Source organism: Andrographis paniculata, unplaced genomic scaffold (genome assembly GCF_009805555.1).
Source record: "Andrographis paniculata isolate CXL003 unplaced genomic scaffold, ASM980555v1 Contig52END, whole genome shotgun sequence".
Classification (NCBI taxonomy): Eukaryota; Viridiplantae; Streptophyta; class Magnoliopsida; order Lamiales; family Acanthaceae; genus Andrographis; species Andrographis paniculata.
The window spans coordinates 7,418,913-7,441,780 of record NW_026137587.1 but is presented as its reverse complement, the minus strand read 5'-3'; the positions used below and the strand labels follow the sequence as shown (position 1 = coordinate 7,441,780).

Sequence of the window (22,868 nt, the reverse complement as noted above, 5' to 3'; positions counted from 1 at the left end):
AGGATTTTGTTCATATCAAAATCTCTATAGCACAAACTGAATTGACTTTACAAATATTGATTGTTCTTAGTATGAAATTAATTGACAACCCTTAGAGATCACCCATAGAAAACATGCCCCGAAGTGTCGTATGTTTTAAATAATTAGGGGTTTGTTTCTAGTTTGAATTGAGAGGATTTGGTCTAAAATTTAAATGTTGTATAATTATAATGTGATATTGTATATGTTTTTCGAAAAATACATAGTACAAAATATACCCTAAAGTAGGAATACTAACTCCTCTAATCTAGAGAGAGTGCAAGAAACTACCCATTGAGTAAATATGATAACAACAATAAATAGAAGTTAGGATACAATTTCAGTTTGCATCCTTGAGCCTTCTTATCATTGCATCAAGGGATTTCTTCTTAGGATTCTGCCTAGCTCCTCTTGTTCCAAAAGATGCAAATATTCTGTCAGATTGATCCTTTAATTTCTCCGAAATTGCGACCACTATCCGATGGTCGAGCTTGTTGTAGCTTCTTTCCCTTATCACTGGATTCAAGTAGTTCTCAGGATGACTACTCAAAAGCAAATTCACCATTTGCCTCGACTCGGCAAGCCCCGACTTCAATTCACTTGCATCTGCCTCCGACATAATATGCGCCTGATTTTCAGCAAAAGATTCCAACAGCTTAACATCGACATCAAGTCCCATGATCGAATTGATGTTAAATCTCTTAACCGAATCCCCATGTAAGGCCCCGACAATCACCTCCGATATATGCGCAAGAACATCTTGCAAAACCCGTTTCAGTACTTCAACGGGTAAGACCTGCTGCGCAGTCGAAACCAATGTTTCCAAGAAAATTATCACCTCGTTCGAATACTCATTCCCTCCCTGCGGAGGATCATCCGCCATCCAATCCACATTTTCAATCAATGTTAGAAAGCCATCGACTTTTTGCTTCAACAACCCCGAGAGCGCCTCCTCTGCAGCTTCCCGAGCTTTCATCAATGGAAACTGTCTCCTTCCTCTCTCAGCTATCCTCAAAGGAATCCCGGACAGCTGCGCAGCATGACGGAAGAAAAAATCACAAGCTCGTTCAAACACCGACATATTCGCTGCCATCTGCATAGCTTGCGCAACTCCATTGATCGAACCACTAATAACTTTAGACAATGCCCTGTCCAAAACCTCCGATAACAGCCTGTCCAAGTACTTTTTAACGACATCGTAAAAGTCTAGCTGCCCGCTATATGCCATGAAACTCACCGAATCCTCTATAAACGACCTCACAATTCTACAGCAATCGGGCACCGTAGAAGAAAATGGAGCGACGTATGGAAATGCCGGCATGATGCTTGATGTTTGCAGCTGAAAAGAAAGAACATTCATCGAATACTCGTACTCCTTTTTCATGTACATCTGCTCAAGCTTGTCGGCTGCCAGAGCTTCGGCGAACTGCTTTTGACAATCGGACAGTAACAGCTCATGATACTTGTCCCTGTGCTTGCTCAAGACGTCGAGCAAAGCATCAACTGGATATCCAAATCTACGGAGAGTAACACCGAGCAAACTCACGTAATCCTTTATCAACAGCAAGTGATTAGCAGTTTGCATCCTGGAAAACTGATCTTCCAACACTGAGCACATCTTGCTCACTGCAGTATCCCACAGATTCTCCACCTCCATTTTTGAAACCAATCCTCCTCCCGTCCTCAAAACGCTATCCTCGACTATGAAGAATCCTGCAATTTGTGCAAAAAATGTCTGGTGGGACTCGAGGAATGGAGTCATTGATGAGACCTGGAAATCAGATGTGAGCTGCAGCTTCCTGTTCTCGAAATAGTACTGCTTAAAGGTTTCTTCAAGCCCTAGGGTTCGATGGATATGGTAAGCCCTGTGCAGAGGCATTAAATCGAAGCTAGAAACTCCATTTCCGTCGACCTCGCTGTCCATTTCATCGTGTTCCTCTTCTTCTAATGCATAGGCACAATCTCTCAAGCTGAGGCGGCTTTGTTCCTCGGCTTGGCGCTGCTTAATTCGAAGTTCTTCTTCTCTCTGGCGAGCTGCTGAGGCCTGTCCGATGGCGAGCTGGCCTAAATTTCTGCTCACGGTTCGGATCTCGACCAGCCAATCCCCAAATTCTTTACTCGATTTTCTCTCTATGTGAACCCTAATTGCGGGGATCTGCTTCTCCAGCATCCTTTGCAGAGTAGTCGACGGCGTTTCGGCCAGGAAATTCGATTCGATTGAATCCAGGCATTTCAACGCCATGTAGAAGTTGTTTTTGGAAAGATGAAAATTCGCACGCCTGCAAAGCTCCATAAGCAGCGCGCACTCGTTGAGGGAGTTTATGGCGAGGGTGATGTTGGAGCACTTGTTTTTAGCTTCGACGAAGGAGTCGAGGGAGGTGAGGAGAGGTACCGCGACGTTTTGAAGTTTGGAGTTGGAGTTGGAGAGAGAGGATTTGAGTGAATCGACATCGGATAATAGGGATCGGAGATCGTCGACGGCGACAATGAAGTCCTGGTAGTGAGCGCGGCAGACGTCCTCGATCTCGGATTCCTTGGATCTGGAGAAGCTTTTGAGGAGGTGGAGGAGGGTTTCGGGTTTGCCTGAGGCAAAAGCTTTGCGGACGAAGGGGCCGAGATCTTCACCGTTGCAGATGGCGGCGGAGAGGAGGAGTTGATCTTGTTTATCGGAGAGGTCGGCGGTAGCAGGGGCCGGAACGATCCTCCGGCGGCGAGATTTTGTGGAGTGCATGATGCTGGTTTTGTACGGAAAAGGTATACAGAATGACGGAAGTGGGTTGTGCAGTTGAACGACGACGAGGTTTGAATAGAAAAGGAAAGGAGAGAGCCATTCTGTTCTTTCTACTATTTTTTTAATTTATTTTATAGTATAAAATTATATAAAAAATAAATAAATAACCTAGTAATTGAAAAATGTGTGCTTTTTCTTATTTCAAAATTTTACATCATTTAGTTGGATTTCATATTTTTAGAAGAGAAATACTCGTGCTCTTTTACCAAAAATTATTCATAATATTTTTTTTCAAAAAATTAATATACTATATATATTTATTATTTTTATATTATTTAGATAATTTTTTATATTTTATATAAAATAATTTTAAACCAAAAACAAAATAAACACACCCTCTCTCTCGCATTAAAGTGTATATTTACTTTTAATTTATCATTAAAATATAATACTATCGATAGTTAAAAATAATTAATCAATACGCTACTCACATACATATGAGATAGGGACCGTAACATTCAAATTTGAGACTCATGATCTTAGATAAGAGTATATAAATAAATTAATGATACTATCAATTTAAATTTTTAGATGAGATGGTTATGATTACATAAGTTTTGAGTTTATTAAATTAAAAATTAATTTAATATTTTAATTTCAATTTTTTATTTAATAAGTAGTTTAAATATTTTCTAAAACAGTAAAACTCGTTCCTTTCCATGTGTGTATATTTAAGATTTATTTGGCTTTAGTTTGAAATTGATTTGATTTCAAATAAAATGTTTTGAATTTTTATATAATTAATCTTTTGTTATACTAATATTTATTTAAAAATAATAGAATATTTTTATTAAAAAAATATGTAAATAAGTAGTATTAATTTAAATTTAAAGTTATAAAATAACGACAAATATTGTGTAAGGAGTATTTATTCAATGCACCATGTGCAGTGATGCCGAATTATAAGTTTATTATTCAAAAACATCATGTGATGAATTTATTTTTATCCAATTGTATCGACTCTGTTCAGGGTTAGTTATTATTATTATTATTATTATTATTATTATTATTATTATTATTATTTTTAATTCAATGATGAGTTTGTTGAACAAGATCTAGTAGTGGCATCAGTTGGATAACAACGTTACATGATTACTCAAAGAAAAAAAAAAAAACTCTACATGAATACTCAATCAATAAATTTATTTTGGATCCATGTTTGTTTGTAACAGTTGTTTGCTAAAATAGGACATGCAGGTATTAAATTCGACCTAGAGTTTATCCAATATTACAATGTCAGATAGCAGCTGCACATTTCTACTGTTTTTTTTTTTTTTAAAAAAGAAAGAATTAGATACTTGATTAACAAAAAAACATTTCAATATTTTAAAAAAAATTGAAAAGAATATTTACAAAATAAATAATAAAATTAAATATATAATGGCTAAGTAAACGGACTCCCTAATTCGCAATACATTTAATATATTCTCATTGAGCAATTAAATTAATTTTTTTTACTCTTCAATCCAAATTTTCAATGATATTTGATTTTTATTAAAATATCAATTTTCAAATAATAGCAAGCCAAACAAAACCCTCTACTATTTTCTACAAGCATTTTTTATTATACAAACCATCTTATAATTTCATATATAAATATTTTGTCATAGACTTCCATCTACTATTAAATCTCAATCAAGGACAAGTCCTTAGTTTCTAATTACCTAATAAATGCACAAGGCCCCCACATCAGTCAACCCCCAAAATTTCCACAAAAAGATGGGGCCCACAAAAAAATTAAAAAATACATTAAACAAACACTGCCCACTGATCAGCCAGTGTTGACTTTGACTTAGACAACCTTCCTCAACACCATCAAGTACTCCTCCTCCTCCTCCCCCCTCCCCGCCGGCCGTCTCCCTCCTCCAACTTCCCGCCGCCATGGCTTCTCTACCCTTCCATCTTCTACCTCTCATCTCCGCCGCCTTCCTCTACTCCTCCATTTCCGCCGCCTCCTCAATCCCTCCCTACAGCGACCACTGCTCCGCCGTCGTCCCTCCGTCGCCGCCCACGAATCCCACCTACAAAGACGACCTGCCGTCTCTCTCCACCTCCTACTTCACCGGCGGCGACCGCCTCCTCGGCCTCCGGAACAACCACTCGTTTTACTACTCCGGTAAGTCCCTCAGCCTCCGGTTCCGATCCAGCTGCCACGAAACCGCGGTCTCCGGCGTCTACAAAGTCGACGGCCTCCTCTACGTCCGCTCTCCGTACGCCGCCGACTATGGCAACGCTCCGTCGAACTTCACCTTCGCCGGATCTTACAACTACCGCCGCCGCCGATCCCGCGGCGCCGTCAGGTTCACGTTGACCGGATTCTGGTCGGAGAGTAAGCGGACGGCGTGCTTGGTCGGATCGGCTTCCCTCAAATTGGGAGACGGCGGAACCTTAGATTTCTCCGGCGTCGTTAAATTGCAGTTCGCCGCCGAGAATCCGACTCTCCGCACTGCCGTAACCTCCGGGACCTTCCAGAGCACGCTCCCGAAGGGAGATCCCGGGTACTTTGATCCCATTTCCATCTTCAGTTACCCTCATTTTCCTAACTACAACTATACCCTGCTTCTAGAAGATTCCGGAACCTTCCCCCGCCGACCTCTCCGCCCTGAGGGGTTCCAATTCTGCAACATACTGTCGTGGAAATCGTTCTCCTTCGACCTCGACTACTCCGCCGCGAACTGTACGGACCCCCGCCGTTGCTCACCCCTCGCCACCACCGCCGTGCCGGAGTCTCTGCTCCTGATGCCGATTCAGTGCTCAAACGAAGATAAAAAGATTACCACGAGATACATTGCTACATTTCAGAACATCACTCACAATGATCAAAGCTTTAGCTTCTCCTCCACGTTGATTGCGGAGGGACTTTGGGACGAAAATGGCGGTAGGATGTTCATCGAAGCCTGTCGAATCTTAGATCCGATCCACCATTTCGGCGAATCTGAATCCGTCGGCGACTGCGGGATAAGGATGAACTTGAGATACCCTGCAGCATGGACAATCCGCCATGACTTGGGAATCTACGGGGAGCTTTGGAGCATAAAAAACATCGATAAAAAAGGAAACTTTAATAGGATTAACCTCACCCTCGTCAACAACGACATGGTCGACATGGTTGGAGTTCTCGGGCTGAAATACGAGTACACGGAACTGAAAAGGGTCCAGGACTCGTGCCCTGTGGCAAAGCAGGGGTCGAAGAAGAGGAAGGGGAAGACTTATCCCGACGAACGATCCTTAGACATGAGGTTCGATATGTCCGTTGGGAATTCGAAAGGTGAGCCAACTGCTTGGGGTAATGCAATGCCTCTATTTGTCGAAGATGAGATGTATTCCTTCGGAGTAGCCATCGCTTTGGCGCCTGCGTCGTCTGTCGCAGTATCTGATATGGAGATCATCGATAGAGCCACCACAGTGTTTAACATCAGCTACAAGATCGTTATCCCTAGTTATTTTGATTACAATTCGAGCAAATGGATCTCGGTTCTCAACACGTCACTCGATCGTCATCCTCAGGTGGAGATCACGGCCGAGGGCGTTTACAGATCCGACACCGGGGAGCTCTGCATGATCGGGTGCAGGAAGCTGAAGAACGAATCGACAGATTGCGAAATTCTTGTGAAGTTCGAGTTTCCTCCGGTGAATGCAGGGCGAGACGAGCGAGTGATTAAGGGAACGATCGCGAGCACCCGATCGAAGGGGGATCCTCTTCGCTTCGACGAGTTGAAGTTATCAGGCAGCGCGTACTACACGGAGGCATCCGAGGCTGCCGTGTGGCGGATCGACATCGAAATCACGCTCGTGTTGATCTCGAACACGCTCTTCTGCATCTTCATCGGGTTGCAAATCTTCCACACGAAGAGGCATCCGGAAGCTGTCGAGGCAATCTCGCTCGTAATGGTCGCGATACTCGCTCTCGGCCACATGATCCCACTCGTTCTAAACGTCGAGGCCATCTTCTTCGAGGGACACAGCCGGCAAACGGTGTTCCTCAGCAGCGGCGGATGGGTCGAGGCCAACGAAGTCGCCGTCCGGGTCATCACGCTCGTCGCGTTCTTGCTGCAAATACGCCTTCTCCAGCTCGTATGGGCTGCAAAGCGCGACTCTGGCGGCGAGAAGAAGGCCTCGCTGATCACGTTACCGATCTATATTGCTGGCGCTCTGATCACCGTCGTCGTTAATTTGACGAGGACCCAATACGGCGGGAACCGGACCTATGGCCCTCATGGGTATCGCAACTACTCGGTGTGGGGCGGTTTGAGGTCGTACGCCGGGTTGATCCTCGACGGGTTTTTGCTCCCGCAGGTTGCGATGAATGCGGCGAGGGGCTCGACGGAGAAGGCGCTGTCGCATCCGTTTTACATGGGCACCAGCGCTGTGCGGCTGGTGCCGCATGCGTATAATCGGTACCGGGCATGGAGTTATCCAGCGCCGTTTGTGAACGGGACTTACTACTATGCGAACCCGGCCGGCGATTTCTACTCGACAGCGTGGGACGTGGTGATTCCGGTGGTGGTGGCGGCGATGGCGGCGGCGGTGTTTCTGCAGCAGCGGCGCGGCGGCCGGTGCATCCTTCCGAAGAGGTTTAGGGAAGTGGAGCTGTATGCAAAGGTTCCTACTGCTGAGAATCAATGAAAAATGAACTTGCACAATGTTATTTACATTGCATGGGTATGTGAGTGAATGAATGTACCACTTTGCAATTTTCTGTTTTCTTTGTCTCAGATTGAAAGGCTCTAATAAAAAGTAGTAGGAGGACTATTTTGCTATTTATATAAACAGCCTATCCGTAGTGAATGGGCCCAATAGTGTTGGAACTTGGAAGGAAAGCCCATATGATCCTGATGCCACACGTGAGGATTCCTCTATCCTTTCGGGTCCATTTCATCCACAAAACGCAGATTGTGCGCTTCGAGTCTCTGTAGCTATGGCTGGCCTGATGGAAGCACTGTTCGTCCCTCGCGCTTCCGCAATTCCTTCTTCCTCCTTGGCTCCGGTGGCCGGATCCAGCGCTGTCAGAATATCCGAATACAGGGGACTCAGGATCCGGCCGGTTCGCTCATCGGTGAAGCTAAGGTCAGCGTCGAGACTCGCTCGTGGCCGTGGTAGGATCGTTTGCGAGGCGCAGGAAGCAGCTGTTGAAGGTACGGATTTTCTATTTCGTTTTTGTCTTTTTTGTTTGTGATATCGATGAAGGGTTTTGTGCTGAATGAAACGAAATTTCTGATTCTGCCGAAGATTTCTGATACGATAAGCAGCGTGATTGCATGGTGTATCAGTTTAATCCGTTAATTGAGGAACTTTTTTTTTTCATTAACTAGATTTCGTATGGCATCTGATCATATTGCTTTGGGTAGGAATTATTAATTTCCTGAGCTCCTTGGAAAATACACTTCTCTGATGAACGTCAACTAGTTTAAACTTTTTAGGTTCGATTAGCCGTTGATTCTGTTCCTTGGCTGCTGTATATTACCTGCACAGTATGTAGACGGATGATAAAAATGGAGATGCTTATCTTGCTACGTAGATTAACCAATACTGCACTAAACTTCTTAAGAAATGGTGGGTAAGGCTCATTTAATGGTTTTCCTTGAGCCTACAACATAGCAAGTAAGCTTATTCTCGTTGCACATCTGCAGCAAACGAGTTTTTGGGCGAAGATAAGTGATTTGTGACCAGGTAATATTGTGATGATGTCCATCCATTTATTGACAAAATCCTGCAGTGAATGTATTAGTTTGGTTAACATTTGTTAGCAATTATCAACTAGAGCAAGCTAGGTCTTTGTATTATTGGATTATCTTAACAACTCTAAGTAGTTTGAACATCGATGAGGTTGGTTTCATTGTTCGCTACTTCGCTTACTTTGTGCCTTACGTACATCTGTTTTTGAATACCACATTCTAAATTCAATCATTTGGGACGCTGACTGATGTTTAGCCTTTAAGTACACAACAAATTTTCAATTTGATTTGATTTGATTCAATAATTGCGTAGTTTTAATGATACTATTGCTCTGTATCAGTGTTCGTTTGTCAACATCGGGACCATGATTCTTTTATATCTGTTGTTTGGTATGTTCAACATGTTGGGTTTTGGATTGCTTGGATGATCATATCGCATATCAAGTTCTATTCTTTGTAACATAAGATGTTTATTCAATTCAAAAGCATTATGCTGTGATTTTGCCCGCGTCGGGTAGTATTATAGCATCAACTAGAGCTGTTATTCATTCTCTCTCTTTGAAAACCTGCAGTGTCTGGTGTTACTGACTCGACTTGGCAGTCTCTTGTTCTTGAAAGCAGTTCACCTGTTTTGGTGGAATTTTGGGCACCGTGGTGTGGCCCATGCCGTATGATCGACCCTGTTGTTGTTAAACTGGCTAAGCAATACGCTGGAAAGCTCAAATGCTACAAGGTCAATACTGATGAGTGCCCTTCTATTGCGACCCAATATGGCGTCCGGAGCATTCCAACCGTGATTGTCTTTAAGAATGGTGAGAAGAAAGAAGCAGTGATTGGGGCAGTCCCAGAATCGACATTAACAACCTGCATCGAAAAATTCTTGTAGAAGGGTGAGGGTATGTATATACACAATTCTCTCGAAGATCCAGTCTCATCTACACCTAGACCTGGTCTTATCCTTGTTGCTGCGCAAAAATGGCTCCGATCGACCTTTAAGGTATGATGTATTTAGTTGCCTTGACGCTGATCTATGATATGTTTATTTGTGGAATAAGTGAATTGTTTTTCGATTTGGTGCTAAATATGTTGTTTTGAAATTTTATGATCTTTGATCATGTTCTAAACAAAATTATATGGTCATATCAACAAAATGTTTTGCCAACAAATGTATTGTTTATGACCTTATAATTTTGTCGATCAGAAAATTTAGTTATTCAGATGTATAATGATGGGTTGATAGTGGTTAAGTATTAGAGAAATTATGGTTACTTGGTTATAGTGGTAAATATAGAGTATAAGTGAATAGTAAATACCGTATTTACTACTTACTATAATGAACAATAGTAAGTGAATTAGGAATATCTACATATATAAAAGTTGTGCTGTGTAAATCACTATTATATATTATATATACTATTATACCATTTTTATAATGACATTTACTTTAAAAAAGAAAAAAAGGCAAGAGATATTTTGTTATGCAATAAAATTTGTGAATGATAAACACAATTAATGGAAAAAAAAAGGTTAATTTAAGTGGCAAATTTTAAAATGATTTTTAAGTTATATGTATATACACATCATTGTCAACTCTATATTGAATACAATTATTATATTCACTTATTGTTTTTTACTTAAATAATCAACTAAAAAATCTTTTTAAATTAGGTATGCATATGTATATAAAAAGATCAATGCATGAATAGACAATGAATGGAAGGCTATTATATATTCATTTGATTTAAATGTGATTAAAAAATATATATATATACTATACATGATGTTATAATCAGAAAAAAATAAATAAATCAAGAAAGTCTTAAATATCATATTAGGATAATCATAAGGTATTATTACAATAAATATATAAATCTGTTTGTTATTTTATTTTTTTTAATTAAAATTAATATTATTTATTAGACATCATTTTTAATAAAAATATGTTTTTTTTTTTTTAGATGAAATATCAAATCAAAATAAATTTAAATAAAACAAAAAAAAAAAAACAAATCACCAATTTGAAATCAATTTCAATAACAAAACAACACAACCATACAAATTAGGCAGAGGAGAGAATAGATGTTCGGAGGCGCGTCGGATTCCCTGGCCCCGCGGCAGGTGAGTTTTTATATGATGCGACGCAGGCACAGTGCACCTAATCTTCCCTCCCTCCGTTCCTGTTGTTCTTTCTATTTATGATTTCTGCAAGTTTTCTCCCCGATTTACCTCTCTCTCTCTCTCTCTCTCTCTCTCATCCACATCTCGTTTCTTCCCTCGACCCCTTCCCTTTGCCTTCGCCCTTCTTCTCTGGTCTGGAGTTGTAATAAGTTGATTCTATCATCATCCTCCTCCTCCTCCTCTTTCATTTACCCAGGTAGGTGCATGCGTTCTCTCCCTCTCTCTCATTCCTTTACCCTCCCCATTTCTCGATTTCTTGTTCATTTTCCGCAAATTTTCTCTTTCATTTTTTTGTTTGTAGCTGATTAGTTAGGTTGCGTCGTTTCATTAGATCCGACGCAATTATTTGTCGGATTTTTATTCTGAGTGATTGTTTAGAATCGATGGAAAGAAAGGGAACGTTGGATAGCTTGCTGCCTTTATATGCTAATTTCAGCACTTTCATCTTGTTACTTGTATGTATGTATGTATGTATGCGTGTGTTTTCTTTGATTTTGGTTTTTTTCATTATGAAGTTTTGGATGTAAAGTGCCATTCTGTGGTTATTCTATGTATGTGCAAAATTCCTTTGCAGAAGCTCTAATTATGCAAAGCTGAATCCTATTTTTATAGGAAACTGAAAGGAATATATTGTTGACTTGCTTGTGACGGTAACAAAACTTTGGAAAAAGTGACCACCAAGCAAGAGACATAGTTCTTAGCATCATAGACTAAGGAATCTTCGGAAGCTATAATGGGACAAGCAAAGTTGTTTTCCATGTGTCTGTTTTTTCTTGGTACGAATATTATACTCAGATTGGTGTTTTTCAGCCCCCAAAGTTCTTAGAGTTCATATGTGCCATCTTTGTTTAATGGATTGATTGGATTCTACATGCTTTGAGCTCAGGTACTAATATTTACTATCAAATATTACATCAAATACTTAGACTTTTACTATTAACAGAGCCTAGATTTCATCACATTCCTTAAATCTCTACCCATTTATGTAAAAAGTAAAACCATGGTGGTTTTTCTCAATGAAATTGGACTAATTTGCAGGCACTGAGAAGGTTGATTCTTAATGATAGTGCTCACATTAGGAAGCATCTACAAGTGCTTTTATTCAATTAGATAAAGACTTTGGGTAAATAGGTCAACTTTCTGTCATGAATAATGCCATGTGAAATTTTAGGCAATATATTTTAGACATGTGGAGAAGTTTTTAAAGAGAGAGAGAAAAAAAAAAAAAAAAAAAAGTGAGAGTGAGAGGTACCTTTTTAAAGTATTGGACCTACTACTAGCACTATTACTACAACTTTGCACTATGTCTAAATAGATAAGTTCTAAGGCAACAATGGACCCACCCAATTGATAGTTTTGTCTTATTTTTATGGAGTTATCCAGCCTAGGATAAACTTTTCATACTTTTTAATAATAGCTAGGTCGGCAATGAGTTTCTAGAGAGATATTTTATCAAAATATCCTAACATTATCTACTTATACCTACCTTTATTTATGTCTTAATCCTTCTTGTATGCATCGACACTTCTGTAGAATTGAAATTGCAAGTTATCCACTTGTTATTACAAAACAAATTTGATAACCCTAAACCCTTTTATGCAGGTGTTGTGTTTTCATTATGCCTTTTCAGCAGAGAGAGGCTCGCGGGGCGCATCTTGAGACCTTAAAAGAGTGCTTTGATTGCAATATATGTTTAGATTCATGCCTTGATCCTGTGGTGACACTATGTGGCCATCTCTATTGTTGGCCCTGCATTTACAAATGGCTTCATGTTCAGACCACTTCGGCTTCTTTTGAGTCGGAGGATGATCGACCCAAGTGCCCTGTTTGTAAGGCTTACATTTCTACTTCCTCGCTGGTTCCCCTCTATGGTCGAGGTCAAGAACATGGATCCGAGGTCAAGAAGCCCCCCCAATTGGATTTGACGATCCCCAACCGGCCTTCGCCACTTAGTGTCGATTCCCTGCTTGCAACAAACAACAATAATCTGTCATCATTCCAACCTGAGAGCCCTGGTTTTCGGCCGCAGCATTACATTTCCCATCCATTCAACAATCAGGGTTTGATCGCACCCCCGAGCCCTAGTGCAGCCAGCAGCTCATTCAGCCCGACAATTAATATGGTCAGTGAAATGGTATTTGCCGGAATGTTTGGGAGTTCAGACACTAGTTTGTTCGCGTACCCGTATCAGAACTCCTACCATTTTCTAGGAAGAAGCAGCCCCAGGTTAAGAAGGCAGGAAATGCAGCTGGACAAGTCACTCAACAGAGTATCCATCTTTCTTTTTTGTTGCATTGCCTTGTGCCTAATCCTTTTCTGAGTTCTTGTTTTTTTTTGTTGTAATATAAAGTGCTGCTGTGTATAGATGTCAGCTGCTTCCGAGCTTCGGATATAGACTTGTTTTTTTTATGCAACACATTTAACACACAAAGCAATATTATGTACAAGTACAACATCTCATGTTTGGAGCTTTGACAACAAGAAGTCGATCAGCTCATTGTGTTATATATGACTACAGCTCTACTTCTATTTTATTGGGAAAACAAAGATAAGGTTTCATTGGATCATTTATAATGTATGCTTTAGGTTTTTGGTACAGATGATGCTTGTGTATAACCTAATGCAACTCTAGATAGAACTTTTCTTTTTCCTTTGTTTGATGGTTAATAATGGAGATGCCCTTAGCAAATCATATCAACAATCCTTTATTGATCTTAAAAATACTCTATATATGTGATACCTCTTATCTCTTCTATATTCTAATGTGGTAGCTGTTTTAGGCACAATTTTTGGTGCAGGATACTTTAGTTTTCTTTCCAATAACCAAATTTACAAACATGTAACCAACACTCCAAGTATAACTTCATTCAATTTTATTCATTATTGTTCACAACAGATTCTACAAATTATGTATTCTAACCTCTAACCATTATTCACACCAACAAGCAAGTTCTTATATTGCAGCAGATTTATAGAAATAACCTTCCATGAGACCTAATCTGATACATGAATGCAAGAAATTCTTAATATCAAAGAAATAAAAAATTGCCAAAACAAGGCACAATTACAATAAAAGCTTTAGCTTTCTATGTATGGATGCAGTTTACATATAAGATGGTGCACCTATTAACTTGTACCTGATTCAAGCAGCCCATAACTGTTGAATTGCTGAAAGAGTTCAGGAAACCGGACGGCCAGCAATGGATGCTAAGGATGTTACCGACATTCATCTGTGAGAATAAAAATCTTACAAACTAAAGAACCATTTAGAAACAAACACGATTGGATTTATAAGAAGAGAACCATAGTTGTGGGCTGCACAATAGAAGCTGCATGTACTTTAAACAACTAAAACATGTCCCAGAATAGATAGATCTGATCGACAATTTAGTCCACATATACAATCATCATATATCTCAAAGAAGATGAATCCTGAAAGCAATGCAAAAAGGGTTTATCAGTTATTCACTTATCAAATGTAGTAAGCTATTAGACTTAAAATCGACAAAAGCAAAGCAATATCTTATTAGTAATGGATAAAATTAAATCATTTGCCAAGCCTGAGTCATGAGTTAAACATGCAAAGACAGAAACATAAGGCATTTTCCATGTTTAGTATTTCACTGGTTCATAAAATATGAGTTAGTGAGACATCTAAACACCTCAGAATGGATATCGAATAGAGATTACACACAGTACACATTCTGCCCCCGCTCGCCCTGCATGTAATGCACAAATGACAAACACAGGAAGGTAAGTAAGCAGAATTCCTCCAATCTGTATCTCATTTGGGGGCAAAATTTTGGAAAATAAATCAGCTATGCTTGTGGAAATTTTCTCCATCCAAAGGCATTATGCACATCATGTGTAGTTTCAATTCAATCGGTGACATAACCCGAGTGTCAACAATATCTAGGCCGTACTTGTTCCTTTGATTCCATATCTCTGACGCTATTCACAATGTCTTGGATCTTCTTTGCAAGAGATTGGTTGTGTTCCTCGATATGTTCGAAAAGCATCTCCAGATGCCTCTTATACGTTGCAACCTTCTTTTTTTCAATGGCCAGCTGGTGTGATAGTTCTCGGATTTTGTCATGCTCGTTTGGATATTGATCATAAATTAGATCTTTACGGCCTTTTCCAGGAGTCATAGGATGTGTATGCTCCTTCACAAATTTTGTAATAACCCATTTGCCAGAACTAACCTTTCTAACTAAAATCATAGCTCTGCAACCAACCCTCGTCTCAGCCCTTTGCCTTACAATTTTCTCTCGCCTGTCCGGTGTTCTAAAGCCCTCTTTGTTGCAAACAAGAGCACGACCAATTGCAGATCCATCACGCCTTGATCGAGAAAGCTTGCTGACACGAATAACAAAACCAGTCCTTGTGGCATATGAATGATAAAATGCATGCGCAGCTGCTTCAGATTCAAACTCCTGCCCCACATAGGGTTCATCAATAGGATCTAAACAGTTCACGTCTTGTAACTCATCCAGTCTATACAATTCCCTGCCGGACGAATCGTCGTCTACCTTAATATCTTGTTCTTGCTGAAGCACACTGTTGACAGAACTTCCCAAAATTCCATCATCATCGTCTGTTCGTCCTTCAAAATTAGTAGAACTTCCCACAACCTCACCATTTACATCATCATTGATTGTATACTCCATCAAAATTCTAGAAAGAATTAATCCCTGAGTAATAAATTGATAATTAGCAAGTGAAGTCGTAAATTTGATAAAAACATTCCTGATAAAGGCATGAGTACATTGTCCAACTACTGCTATGCATCATTTGATTCATACATCAATATAAGAGCATAATCTTCATTTTCTTGCATCCTTTGAAAATATAGCTAAAAATTTTCATAACTTAATTTATATAAAAGATAAAGCAGAAATAATGAAATGAGGAAACAAAATCACACCACTTAAAACAGAATTCCTTTAAATGAACCAATCCAGCTTTAACTTTTTATTTGCGCTGAAATACTTTTATTTTCTTTATGCTCTTGCCTTACTTAATATCGTTTCCGTATCAAAAGCAGTTGAACCTCCACTAGTCTTCACTTTCCGACACTTGTTTGTTTTTCCTCTATCCTCGAATTCGAACGGTTAATCAAGCGATCCGATTCGTGTAACGCCAATATACACACACAAAAGCACGAAACAAATCGTGAAGTAGCTCAAAGAAGAAGGAATCGTTCCAGAAAAACGAAAACGAAAAACAATTTTATTGCAAATTGAGAAAAGAATCCGCAAGATTCACCGCATGTTAAATCGAATCGAAACGGAAGCATACCGGCTGCGGGAAGAAGGAAGAGCAGGTGCGGCTGACTTCGAGGAATTGGAGTGACTCACTCTGCCCACAGCCCGAAACGAGGAAGAGAGGGAAGGCGGGGTCCGTTCCGACTGAACGATTCGAAGACTCAGACTGAAGAGGGTTTCCAATTGTACCTTCATATTATATACTCCTCCCCCTTTTATTTTTCTTTCTTTCTTTATTAATTCAATAATTAAATTTAAATTTAAAACACTATTCTTATAATTTATAAATCCTTTTATTTTTCTTTCTTTCTTTATTAATTCAATAATTAAATTTAAATTTAAAACACTATTCTTATAATTTATAAATGACCAATGATTGGTATTCCATAATAATTTTAATTTTGACATATACCTTCAATAAAAATTATGATTTTAATGAATAATAATATTGAATCTATTATATTTTATTGTGCAATAGTTCTATTTTCCATCAATTAATTTGGAAGTAATATAAACACATTAAGATTTTAAAATTAATATTTTTTAAAAAAATAAAATCTAATTTAAACGAAAAAATACTCGTAATTTACATGTATATATTAACACATTTTCCCCCAGATGAAATGGAAATAATTAGACTATAGTGAAGATGACTTCTAGTTACTAATCTAGGCTGATTTCACCCATATTTGTGTATACAGCAATTAAGTAACATAATCACAACCCCAAATATCAAACACTCTCAAACCCAACTGCTCAAATCACTTGCTATCTCAGATCACCTGTCACATATGAACTTGTTCGAGCCTAATTTGCAAAGTATTAAGTTCCTGCCACATATCTATGACTTCTTTTTCTTTATACTTGCAAACACTTTTTGATATTTCTTTGTATCCTAATGTGGCATCGACGACGATCTCGGCGCCATCTCCGCCGCGATTACCTGAGAAACTGGGGAAGAACCCGTGCTAAAGGGCCGTAGAAGAGGCGTTCCGACTCGACTCGAAGTCTCGTTCGCGACCGGAAAGTCGTCATTGATAACAACAGCAGCCATTTGCCGCAGCTCGACCTCGACATCCGGCTGAGGGGCAAACGGAGGACTATCCATCGCTTGATTGCTGTCGTCGTCATTTTCGTCATCTACCGACGCTACCGTGCTTGTGTCCGTGTGGATGGTCGATTCGTCAGTGAATACGCCCATCCGTCTTCTCCTCCTCACAGCCTTTCCCCATCCGTGCATTGTATCACGGATTCTTTGCGGGAGTAGTGCTGGTTTATAGTTTGAGCCCATCTGAAGAAGACGAATTCAACATGTATGGATTTACGTAAGGCGGGAAACATGCAAATGTTTCGATATAGAGTGATATGGGTGTTCGAATGTCGTACCTGAGTGACCAACGCGTAGAGTGGCAACGTGCTGTAGCTGCATAAAAATTGCGCCGCAAACCTAATCGAGGAAAGAGTTCAATACTCGTCGATATTGAAGCAAGAGGTTACATTTAGGTTTGCGCTTACCCGACAAGAAGTCGGAGATACAAGAGGGTGTGGTTCCGGATGAAGCAAGAATTATACCCGAATTGCCACTGCAATCAAAAGCAAAGCATCGAGTGAAATTCTGCGGATAAGCACTGTCATAATTAGTAGAAAAACGAAGTAAAGACGGGGTCGAGGGAATACCCAGAACCAGAAGAACGAAGCGAGTTCGAATGCATTCTGCAAGTGTCAACAAAGAGTGACTCATTTCAGCATCAATGCATCGTTTATTTGAATTAACAGGGTGCATGATCTGTGAAGAATGTGAATGAAAAGGAGAAATTAAACAACCTGAAAAAGGATGAAATGAATGAGGGACAGCAACATTTCGGGCTTATTAAACCAAAACAGCTCGTCCCGTGGCTTTAACTTCGAATCTGAAAAATTCCCACTTATTCCGGCACTCTCTAAAGCCAAGGTTGCGATAACGTGCTGCAGTTTCGTGCCCACGAGCAGAACGAGCTGCAAGTAAAAGCAATGAATTGTTTGAACAAAATACGCATCCTCGTCTGCTTGTTATGCATATTTTTTAGCGTATAATGGTGCATTGTGTTTCATATCGAGTACTTACAGTGGCGGGTATAAGTGCAATCCAGAAATAGAGATTTGATCCTGCAAGAAAATGAAAATATAACCCGGCGATCATCGCGAAGAAAACAAAAGATAAGATTTGGTTTGATCGATTAACCTTTCACATTAAACAGCATAAAAGCCACAACGAATCCCCACAGCGGAGCACTGTAAAAATCCAACAAAAACCAGGCGACATCACCGTAGTTTCGTTTTGAATTTAAAAGAGGAACATTAGGAACATCAAAGACTCAATTATTCCTTACCTGACACCAACTATTCGTTGAAATTCTTCTTCCATCGAGCGAATCATATAGCTGTGAAAATCATATTTCGATGTGAGGTTGTGATTCTGCCAGAAAATAACAAGTAGAAAAGAATGTAAACAAAGAGTTTTGACATGTGAAAAGTTCACCAGAAGTCGAGCTGACAAAAATAAGAATCATTAGAAAATCGATGATCCAAAACAAGAAAGGAAACCAAAAGAGGGTGATGAAGTAGCATGTTGACTTACTGAGATAAATCCCTGGCGTAGAGTGAGGTAATCAGCACGCACGACTGATTTTCCAAACTGGCGAAAGAAACAAGTCTAGAAAACAAGAGCATTATTATACTATTCAGAATTAATCTGCGCCAAAAATTTTAACTAGCATGTGGTCGATATTTGCTACAGAGTTGAACTTACCACCCAAACAAGAATACTGTTCCTGTCCATAGGATTTGAGGTATGAACTCTCACAAAAGTCGACTGCCTCCGCATTGTCAGGGCTCTGGTGATTTCTGCAATAAAGAAAATCATAGTAAATATACTTAACTCTCATCAATTTCTTATTTTACGGTAAGTCTTCGGTGAGAATCATCAGTTCTGGAGCTTAAAATGATGGCTCAACTTATCAGACAGAAATTGCCATCTAAACAGAGGACAGTTGTATGGTTGGCATAACATTTTCATTATACTTCTATAATCAACCATGTTTATGGCTATGGGCTCGTGTTTGTTATAGTTTCCCAGTTATTCGATAAAATTGAAAAAGAAGCATGGAACCACCATGAAAATGTCAGATTCTTGAAGCAATTATGTAATAACATTAGCCTGAAAGAATCGCTCCAAACATACCGCGTAGTGAATTGTTTCTATCCAAGTGAGCTTCTTCCTCCCATCCTCTCCAACTGTGAACCTGCCGAAAATATTTCAAACAAACAAACAACAAATTTATCCCAAACAAGAACGAACTGGTTCAAAAAATTTACATCATTACAGCTTCAGTTTGTTCAAACTAATTTTTCAAACTCAATTTAGTAAAAATATCATATGATAGAAATAATTCATCATACGGGATATATAACACGCAATCATCCAACAGGAAATTTTTTTATCGAAAAGCAGACAACGAGGCTTAGGCAATAAACAGAAAACAAATTGAAGAAACTCAAGTTCAAAGGTGACTGCAGATATTGCCGAAGGGTTAACTGCTTTAGCAACATAACCAATGTTAAGGAGCTGTAAGATAAACATGGAAACGATACCTTAACAATCGCGAGCAGCATTGTTAAGCAGCTGTAAGTTATATGCGTCACTGCCATAACAAAAATGAAACGATGGAGCTGCTCAAGTCCCTCGTACGACACAAATGGTTCGTAGCCCTGCATGTAAAATCAAGTCAACAACACGGCACCGGGAAAAATCATCATACAATCTATACTACTGCACTCGCCAATTATCATTGAAAATCGACTTGCCTTTGAGCACTTATTCTGGTTTAGGCCCGACAGCATCCTCCTATGCAAGTGAGAATCCATGAAAGTCATCAAGAGTTTCCGCTCCTTTGAATCATCATTGTCCCTGTCTACCTTATCTTCACTTTCAGTGCACGGAGCAAACATCGGATTGTAGAACTTTGAGGGTATGCATATAGTAGAAATGAGTTTCGAGGTTGCCGTGAGGAGGAGAGATATGAAGCCAAGAAGCATCAACTCTGCACGAAAGTATCGTTGCAATAATGGAGACAACAAATTTAAAACAAGAGAAGTACTGCTATAGATATTACCTTCCTTCATTTTCTCGACCGCTGCAAGTAAAGGCTTTCTATCTGTTTTCTTCAACCACTGAACAATAATGATCAAACAACATGAAATCAGAGATCATAACCTTTATTCGGTGATAAAACAGTAATTGCCCTAAACAGTAAACACCATGGATGTCCTGAAGTATACTGAAAAAAAATATTCATATTTATGAATGAGCAAGAACAAAAGATTGCACAAAGAACAATAAAAAAGAAGAAATCATCGTGGAAAAGTACAAAAAACAATACCTAGTGGCTAGTAACACAACAGAAATAAAGGACCAATGGAAGACTCGATTCATTGCTCATTAGGAGCAAATTCCAAATTCTAATCGGACTCAAGAACACTTTTCAATTGAAAAAATAAGGATTCTGGAACTACTTCCAAACAATTTGAACTACAGCAAAAAAATCTCAACAATCTTAACATAGGCAACGAATGAATTTAGTACAAAATAGAGTGTGACTCACATTACAGAGGCGGTAAATTGAACGCTCGACTAGCAGTGAAATAGCGACGAACACAGTCAACACCGCGCAGACAGACCAAGTTGGAGTCGAGCCGAGGGACCTGAACTCCTGACTACGTGAAACAGATTCCGCCATTTTCTGAAAATCCAGTTAGCAGTCAGGACTTCCTGTTTGGTTTGTCTAATAATAGCTGAAACCCATTCGACGACGAAGCTGCTGAAACCTAATCTGGTATGGTATCAGTCAAGAATCATAGCAGATTCTGGGGGGATACATCATACATGAGATTACAAAATGCAGCCAGTGAGTGTTTCGCCAATAGGGAAGAGTAGAGAGAATAATTGTGGAGAAGATTACATCTCATTACAACGCAGCAACCGCGAAAAGGGGTTAGATAGAGTCCAAATCAACTTTAGCAAAAAGAAGAAAGGTGAAAACAAAAAAAAAAAAGCTGATGGTCAGCAGCAAATGAGCGCGTGGAGTTGTGCAGCACCAGTTGTCGTTCTACATTCATTCCTCCCAATTCCGAGCTTCATTTAAATTTGTTAGAGAAGTGAAGAAGAGGTGAAGGCGGAGGGGACGGGGACGGGACCCAGACAAAAAGAGTCAGTAGCCACGCCTATGGGGGAGGTCCAGCTGTTGACACCCGGAGTCCCCACCAGACCCGCCATCGCCATTAATAGAGGGTGACCCAACGTCTTTTCCATGCTCGACTTGTGTTCTTCGTCCTCAACACTGCTGACCTTTGTCGTCATTATGTACAATTTTTCAAACCCTAAAATTAACCCCAACAATAGTTACTATTATTATTATTATCATTAGGAATTTGACCTAGCTATTTTTAAATAGCAGTAAATTTTCGAATCAAGTGATTAACAACACAATAACAATTTGCCAAGTGCCTGTAACAACCCATCAATTAATGGCAAGAACATGTAAAAAAATAGAACATAAAAAACACATTACAAAAATAAATATTCTAAAAACACAAACAATTACTCTCTCTGTCCACTAATTTATTCTTATTTTATATTTTATTCACGTACTACGTAACTTATTTTTTCAATATAATTATGTTGAATATTAAATTTTATAATTTTTTTAATTTTAATTAAATTATTTTTTTATTTTAATATTAATTTATAATTATTTTTACTAAATAATAATTATTTTTATCGATACATTTTTATTTTAATTTTTTAATTACCTGCCCAAAATATCTGGGAGAAGATAATATTTTTTTAATTATATTTTTAAATTTTTTTATTTCTTTTAAAAGTCATAACTTACTGAATGATCTATAATTCTGTGTTATAATTGATTTTTTTTTTCTATTGTTCAATTTCTATATAAAAAAAATAAAATTATATTATCGCACAAATAATTATATAAAAATTATTATTCAAAATAAAAAATAAAAAATAAATTTCAAAAAAGAACAATTACTATATATATATATATATATTATATCAAAATTATGCAATATCCCAAAACTTTTGGTTAGGTATGTGTGTACATATATATATGTGAAAAGCGACACAAAGAGGATAGGTCGATTTCCCCATGTTCAAGACCCACAAAACTGATAAATTATTGATTGAAAATAAATGTAACTAAAGAAGACCTAATTGACAATTTGCATCCATAATGTGACGAACATTATTGGGCCTTTTGTAGTTTTATTTCTACTTATTATTCGTGAATTATTTGCAAATATGCAAGTATTTAGTATTTGAATCGAACTTACTTGATTAATTAAAATTTTAATTTAATTTAGTTCGGTTCAATAATTCGACATTTAAGTTCAATTCTTTTGCCAACTCTTATTAAAAGATTCAAAACATTGCAATCAAAGTAAAAGGTTATGAAATTATAACAAGAAGAGATGATTTAGTGAGATTAAAGAGTAAATTTCTTGTTGGGGTTTAGGATTTAGGTCACAAATCCTATTATTATTATTATTTTTTTCATTTACTTATTATTATTATTATTATTTATTTTTATTTTTTATTTTTTTTACATTACATCAACTTATTTAGCAACGGCAAAGGATTATTTTTAAAAATATCACGTCTAATTTAAGAGAAATTGTGAGGTAGTAGTGTTTGTTTAGTATCCACATATTGATTCTCCTTTTTGAATTTTTTTAAAACATATAGTATATTTTTCTTTAAAAAATAATAAAGTAGGCTGTGTTTTTAATGGATGCCCTTCTCAATTCATTATTCAAAAATTTTAATTAAATATTAATTTATGATATTAAAATTTTAGTATATTAGATTAATCATTTATTTACCCA

General features: G+C 38.4%; 6 protein-coding genes across 10 annotated transcripts; 3 read left to right on the top strand and 3 right to left on the bottom strand.

Annotated features, from left to right (window-relative positions):
- Positions 1 to 312: 312 nt before the first annotated feature.
- Positions 313 to 2,872, bottom strand: LOC127254174 (exocyst complex component SEC15B-like). Its single transcript, XM_051279121.1, has one exon. The coding sequence runs from the start codon at positions 2,747 to 2,749 to the stop codon at positions 359 to 361; it is 2,391 nt and encodes a 796-aa protein (XP_051135078.1). The 5' UTR covers positions 2,750 to 2,872; the 3' UTR covers positions 313 to 358.
- Positions 2,873 to 4,690: 1,818 nt separating this feature from the next.
- Positions 4,691 to 7,435, top strand: LOC127254446 (uncharacterized). The gene has a single exon (XM_051279538.1). It carries the CDS (start codon positions 4,691 to 4,693, stop codon positions 7,433 to 7,435), a length of 2,745 nt encoding a protein of 914 aa, XP_051135495.1.
- A 266-nt stretch (positions 7,436 to 7,701) lies between these two features.
- LOC127254934 (uncharacterized) lies at positions 7,702 to 9,589 on the top strand. Its single transcript, XM_051280289.1, has 2 exons — positions 7,702 to 7,944; positions 9,057 to 9,589. Exons 1-2 carry the CDS (start codon positions 7,728 to 7,730, stop codon positions 9,368 to 9,370), a joined length of 531 nt encoding a protein of 176 aa, XP_051136246.1. The 5' UTR covers positions 7,702 to 7,727; the 3' UTR covers positions 9,371 to 9,589.
- A 967-nt stretch (positions 9,590 to 10,556) lies between these two features.
- On the top strand, positions 10,557 to 13,196 carry LOC127254933 (E3 ubiquitin-protein ligase RMA1H1-like). 3 transcript variants are annotated; one of them, XM_051280288.1, is made up of 3 exons: positions 10,557 to 10,858; positions 11,473 to 11,548; positions 12,265 to 13,196. In XM_051280288.1, the coding sequence occupies exon 3, from the start codon at positions 12,281 to 12,283 to the stop codon at positions 12,980 to 12,982; it is 702 nt and encodes a 233-aa protein (XP_051136245.1). In that variant the 5' UTR covers positions 10,557 to 10,858; positions 11,473 to 11,548; positions 12,265 to 12,280; the 3' UTR covers positions 12,983 to 13,196. The 3 variants fall into 3 exon arrangements, with proteins under 3 accessions (XP_051136245.1, XP_051136244.1, XP_051136243.1); XM_051280287.1 differs by lacking the exon at positions 11,473 to 11,548 and adding an exon at positions 11,275 to 11,438; XM_051280286.1 differs by lacking the exon at positions 11,473 to 11,548 and having other exon boundaries at positions 10,559 to 10,858.
- Positions 12,264 to 16,139, bottom strand: LOC127254932 (uncharacterized). Of its 3 annotated transcripts, none has more exons than XR_007839528.1 (4): positions 15,964 to 16,139; positions 15,678 to 15,756; positions 13,800 to 15,356; positions 12,264 to 13,661 (listed from the first exon to the last, which is right to left on the bottom strand). XR_007839528.1 is itself a non-coding variant. In XM_051280285.1 (3 exons), exons 1-3 carry the CDS (start codon positions 16,122 to 16,124, stop codon positions 14,565 to 14,567), a joined length of 1,032 nt encoding a protein of 343 aa, XP_051136242.1. In that variant the 5' UTR covers positions 16,125 to 16,139; the 3' UTR covers positions 12,264 to 14,564. The 3 variants fall into 3 exon arrangements, 1 of the variants encoding a protein (XP_051136242.1); XR_007839529.1 differs by having other exon boundaries at positions 12,264 to 13,892; positions 13,966 to 15,356; XM_051280285.1 differs by having other exon boundaries at positions 12,264 to 15,356.
- A 366-nt stretch (positions 16,140 to 16,505) lies between these two features.
- LOC127254777 (MLO-like protein 11) lies at positions 16,506 to 21,108 on the bottom strand. Its single transcript, XM_051280054.1, has 15 exons — positions 20,570 to 21,108; positions 20,081 to 20,138; positions 19,773 to 20,008; positions 19,560 to 19,676; positions 19,150 to 19,210; positions 18,718 to 18,812; positions 18,547 to 18,621; positions 18,299 to 18,384; positions 18,151 to 18,200; positions 18,034 to 18,074; positions 17,754 to 17,924; positions 17,607 to 17,642; positions 17,445 to 17,512; positions 17,316 to 17,376; positions 16,506 to 17,220 (listed from the first exon to the last, which is right to left on the bottom strand). The coding sequence occupies exons 1-15, from the start codon at positions 20,702 to 20,704 to the stop codon at positions 16,825 to 16,827; spliced, it is 1,686 nt and encodes a 561-aa protein (XP_051136011.1). The 5' UTR covers positions 20,705 to 21,108; the 3' UTR covers positions 16,506 to 16,824.
- Between the last annotated feature and the right edge of the window lie 1,760 nt (positions 21,109 to 22,868).

Coding starts and splice junctions, on each gene's coding strand:
- LOC127254174 (XM_051279121.1), bottom strand. CDS start 2,749: ATGCACTCCACAAAATCTCGCCGCCGGAGGATCGTTCCGGCCCCTGCT.
- LOC127254932 (XM_051280285.1), bottom strand. CDS start 16,124: ATGAAGGTACAATTGGAAACCCTCTTCAGTCTGAGTCTTCGAATCGTT. Junction 15,757..15,963: donor CTTCCTTCTTCCCGCAGCCG/GTATGCTTCCGT, acceptor ATTCGAGGATAG/AGGAAAAACAAACAAGTGTC. Junction 15,357..15,677: donor CGGAAACGATATTAAGTAAG/GCAAGAGCATAA, acceptor TTTATTACTCAG/GGATTAATTCTTTCTAGAAT.
- LOC127254446 (XM_051279538.1), top strand. CDS start 4,691: ATGGCTTCTCTACCCTTCCATCTTCTACCTCTCATCTCCGCCGCCTTC.
- LOC127254934 (XM_051280289.1), top strand. CDS start 7,728: ATGGCTGGCCTGATGGAAGCACTGTTCGTCCCTCGCGCTTCCGCAATT. Junction 7,945..9,056: donor GCAGGAAGCAGCTGTTGAAG/GTACGGATTTTC, acceptor GAAAACCTGCAG/TGTCTGGTGTTACTGACTCG.
- LOC127254933 (XM_051280288.1), top strand. CDS start 12,281: ATGCCTTTTCAGCAGAGAGAGGCTCGCGGGGCGCATCTTGAGACCTTA.
- LOC127254777 (XM_051280054.1), bottom strand. CDS start 20,704: ATGGCGGAATCTGTTTCACGTAGTCAGGAGTTCAGGTCCCTCGGCTCG. Junction 19,677..19,772: donor ACCAGAATAAGTGCTCAAAG/GCAAGTCGATTT, acceptor TTTTACATGCAG/GGCTACGAACCATTTGTGTC. Junction 17,377..17,444: donor TATCTCCGACTTCTTGTCGG/GTAAGCGCAAAC, acceptor TTCCTCGATTAG/GTTTGCGGCGCAATTTTTAT.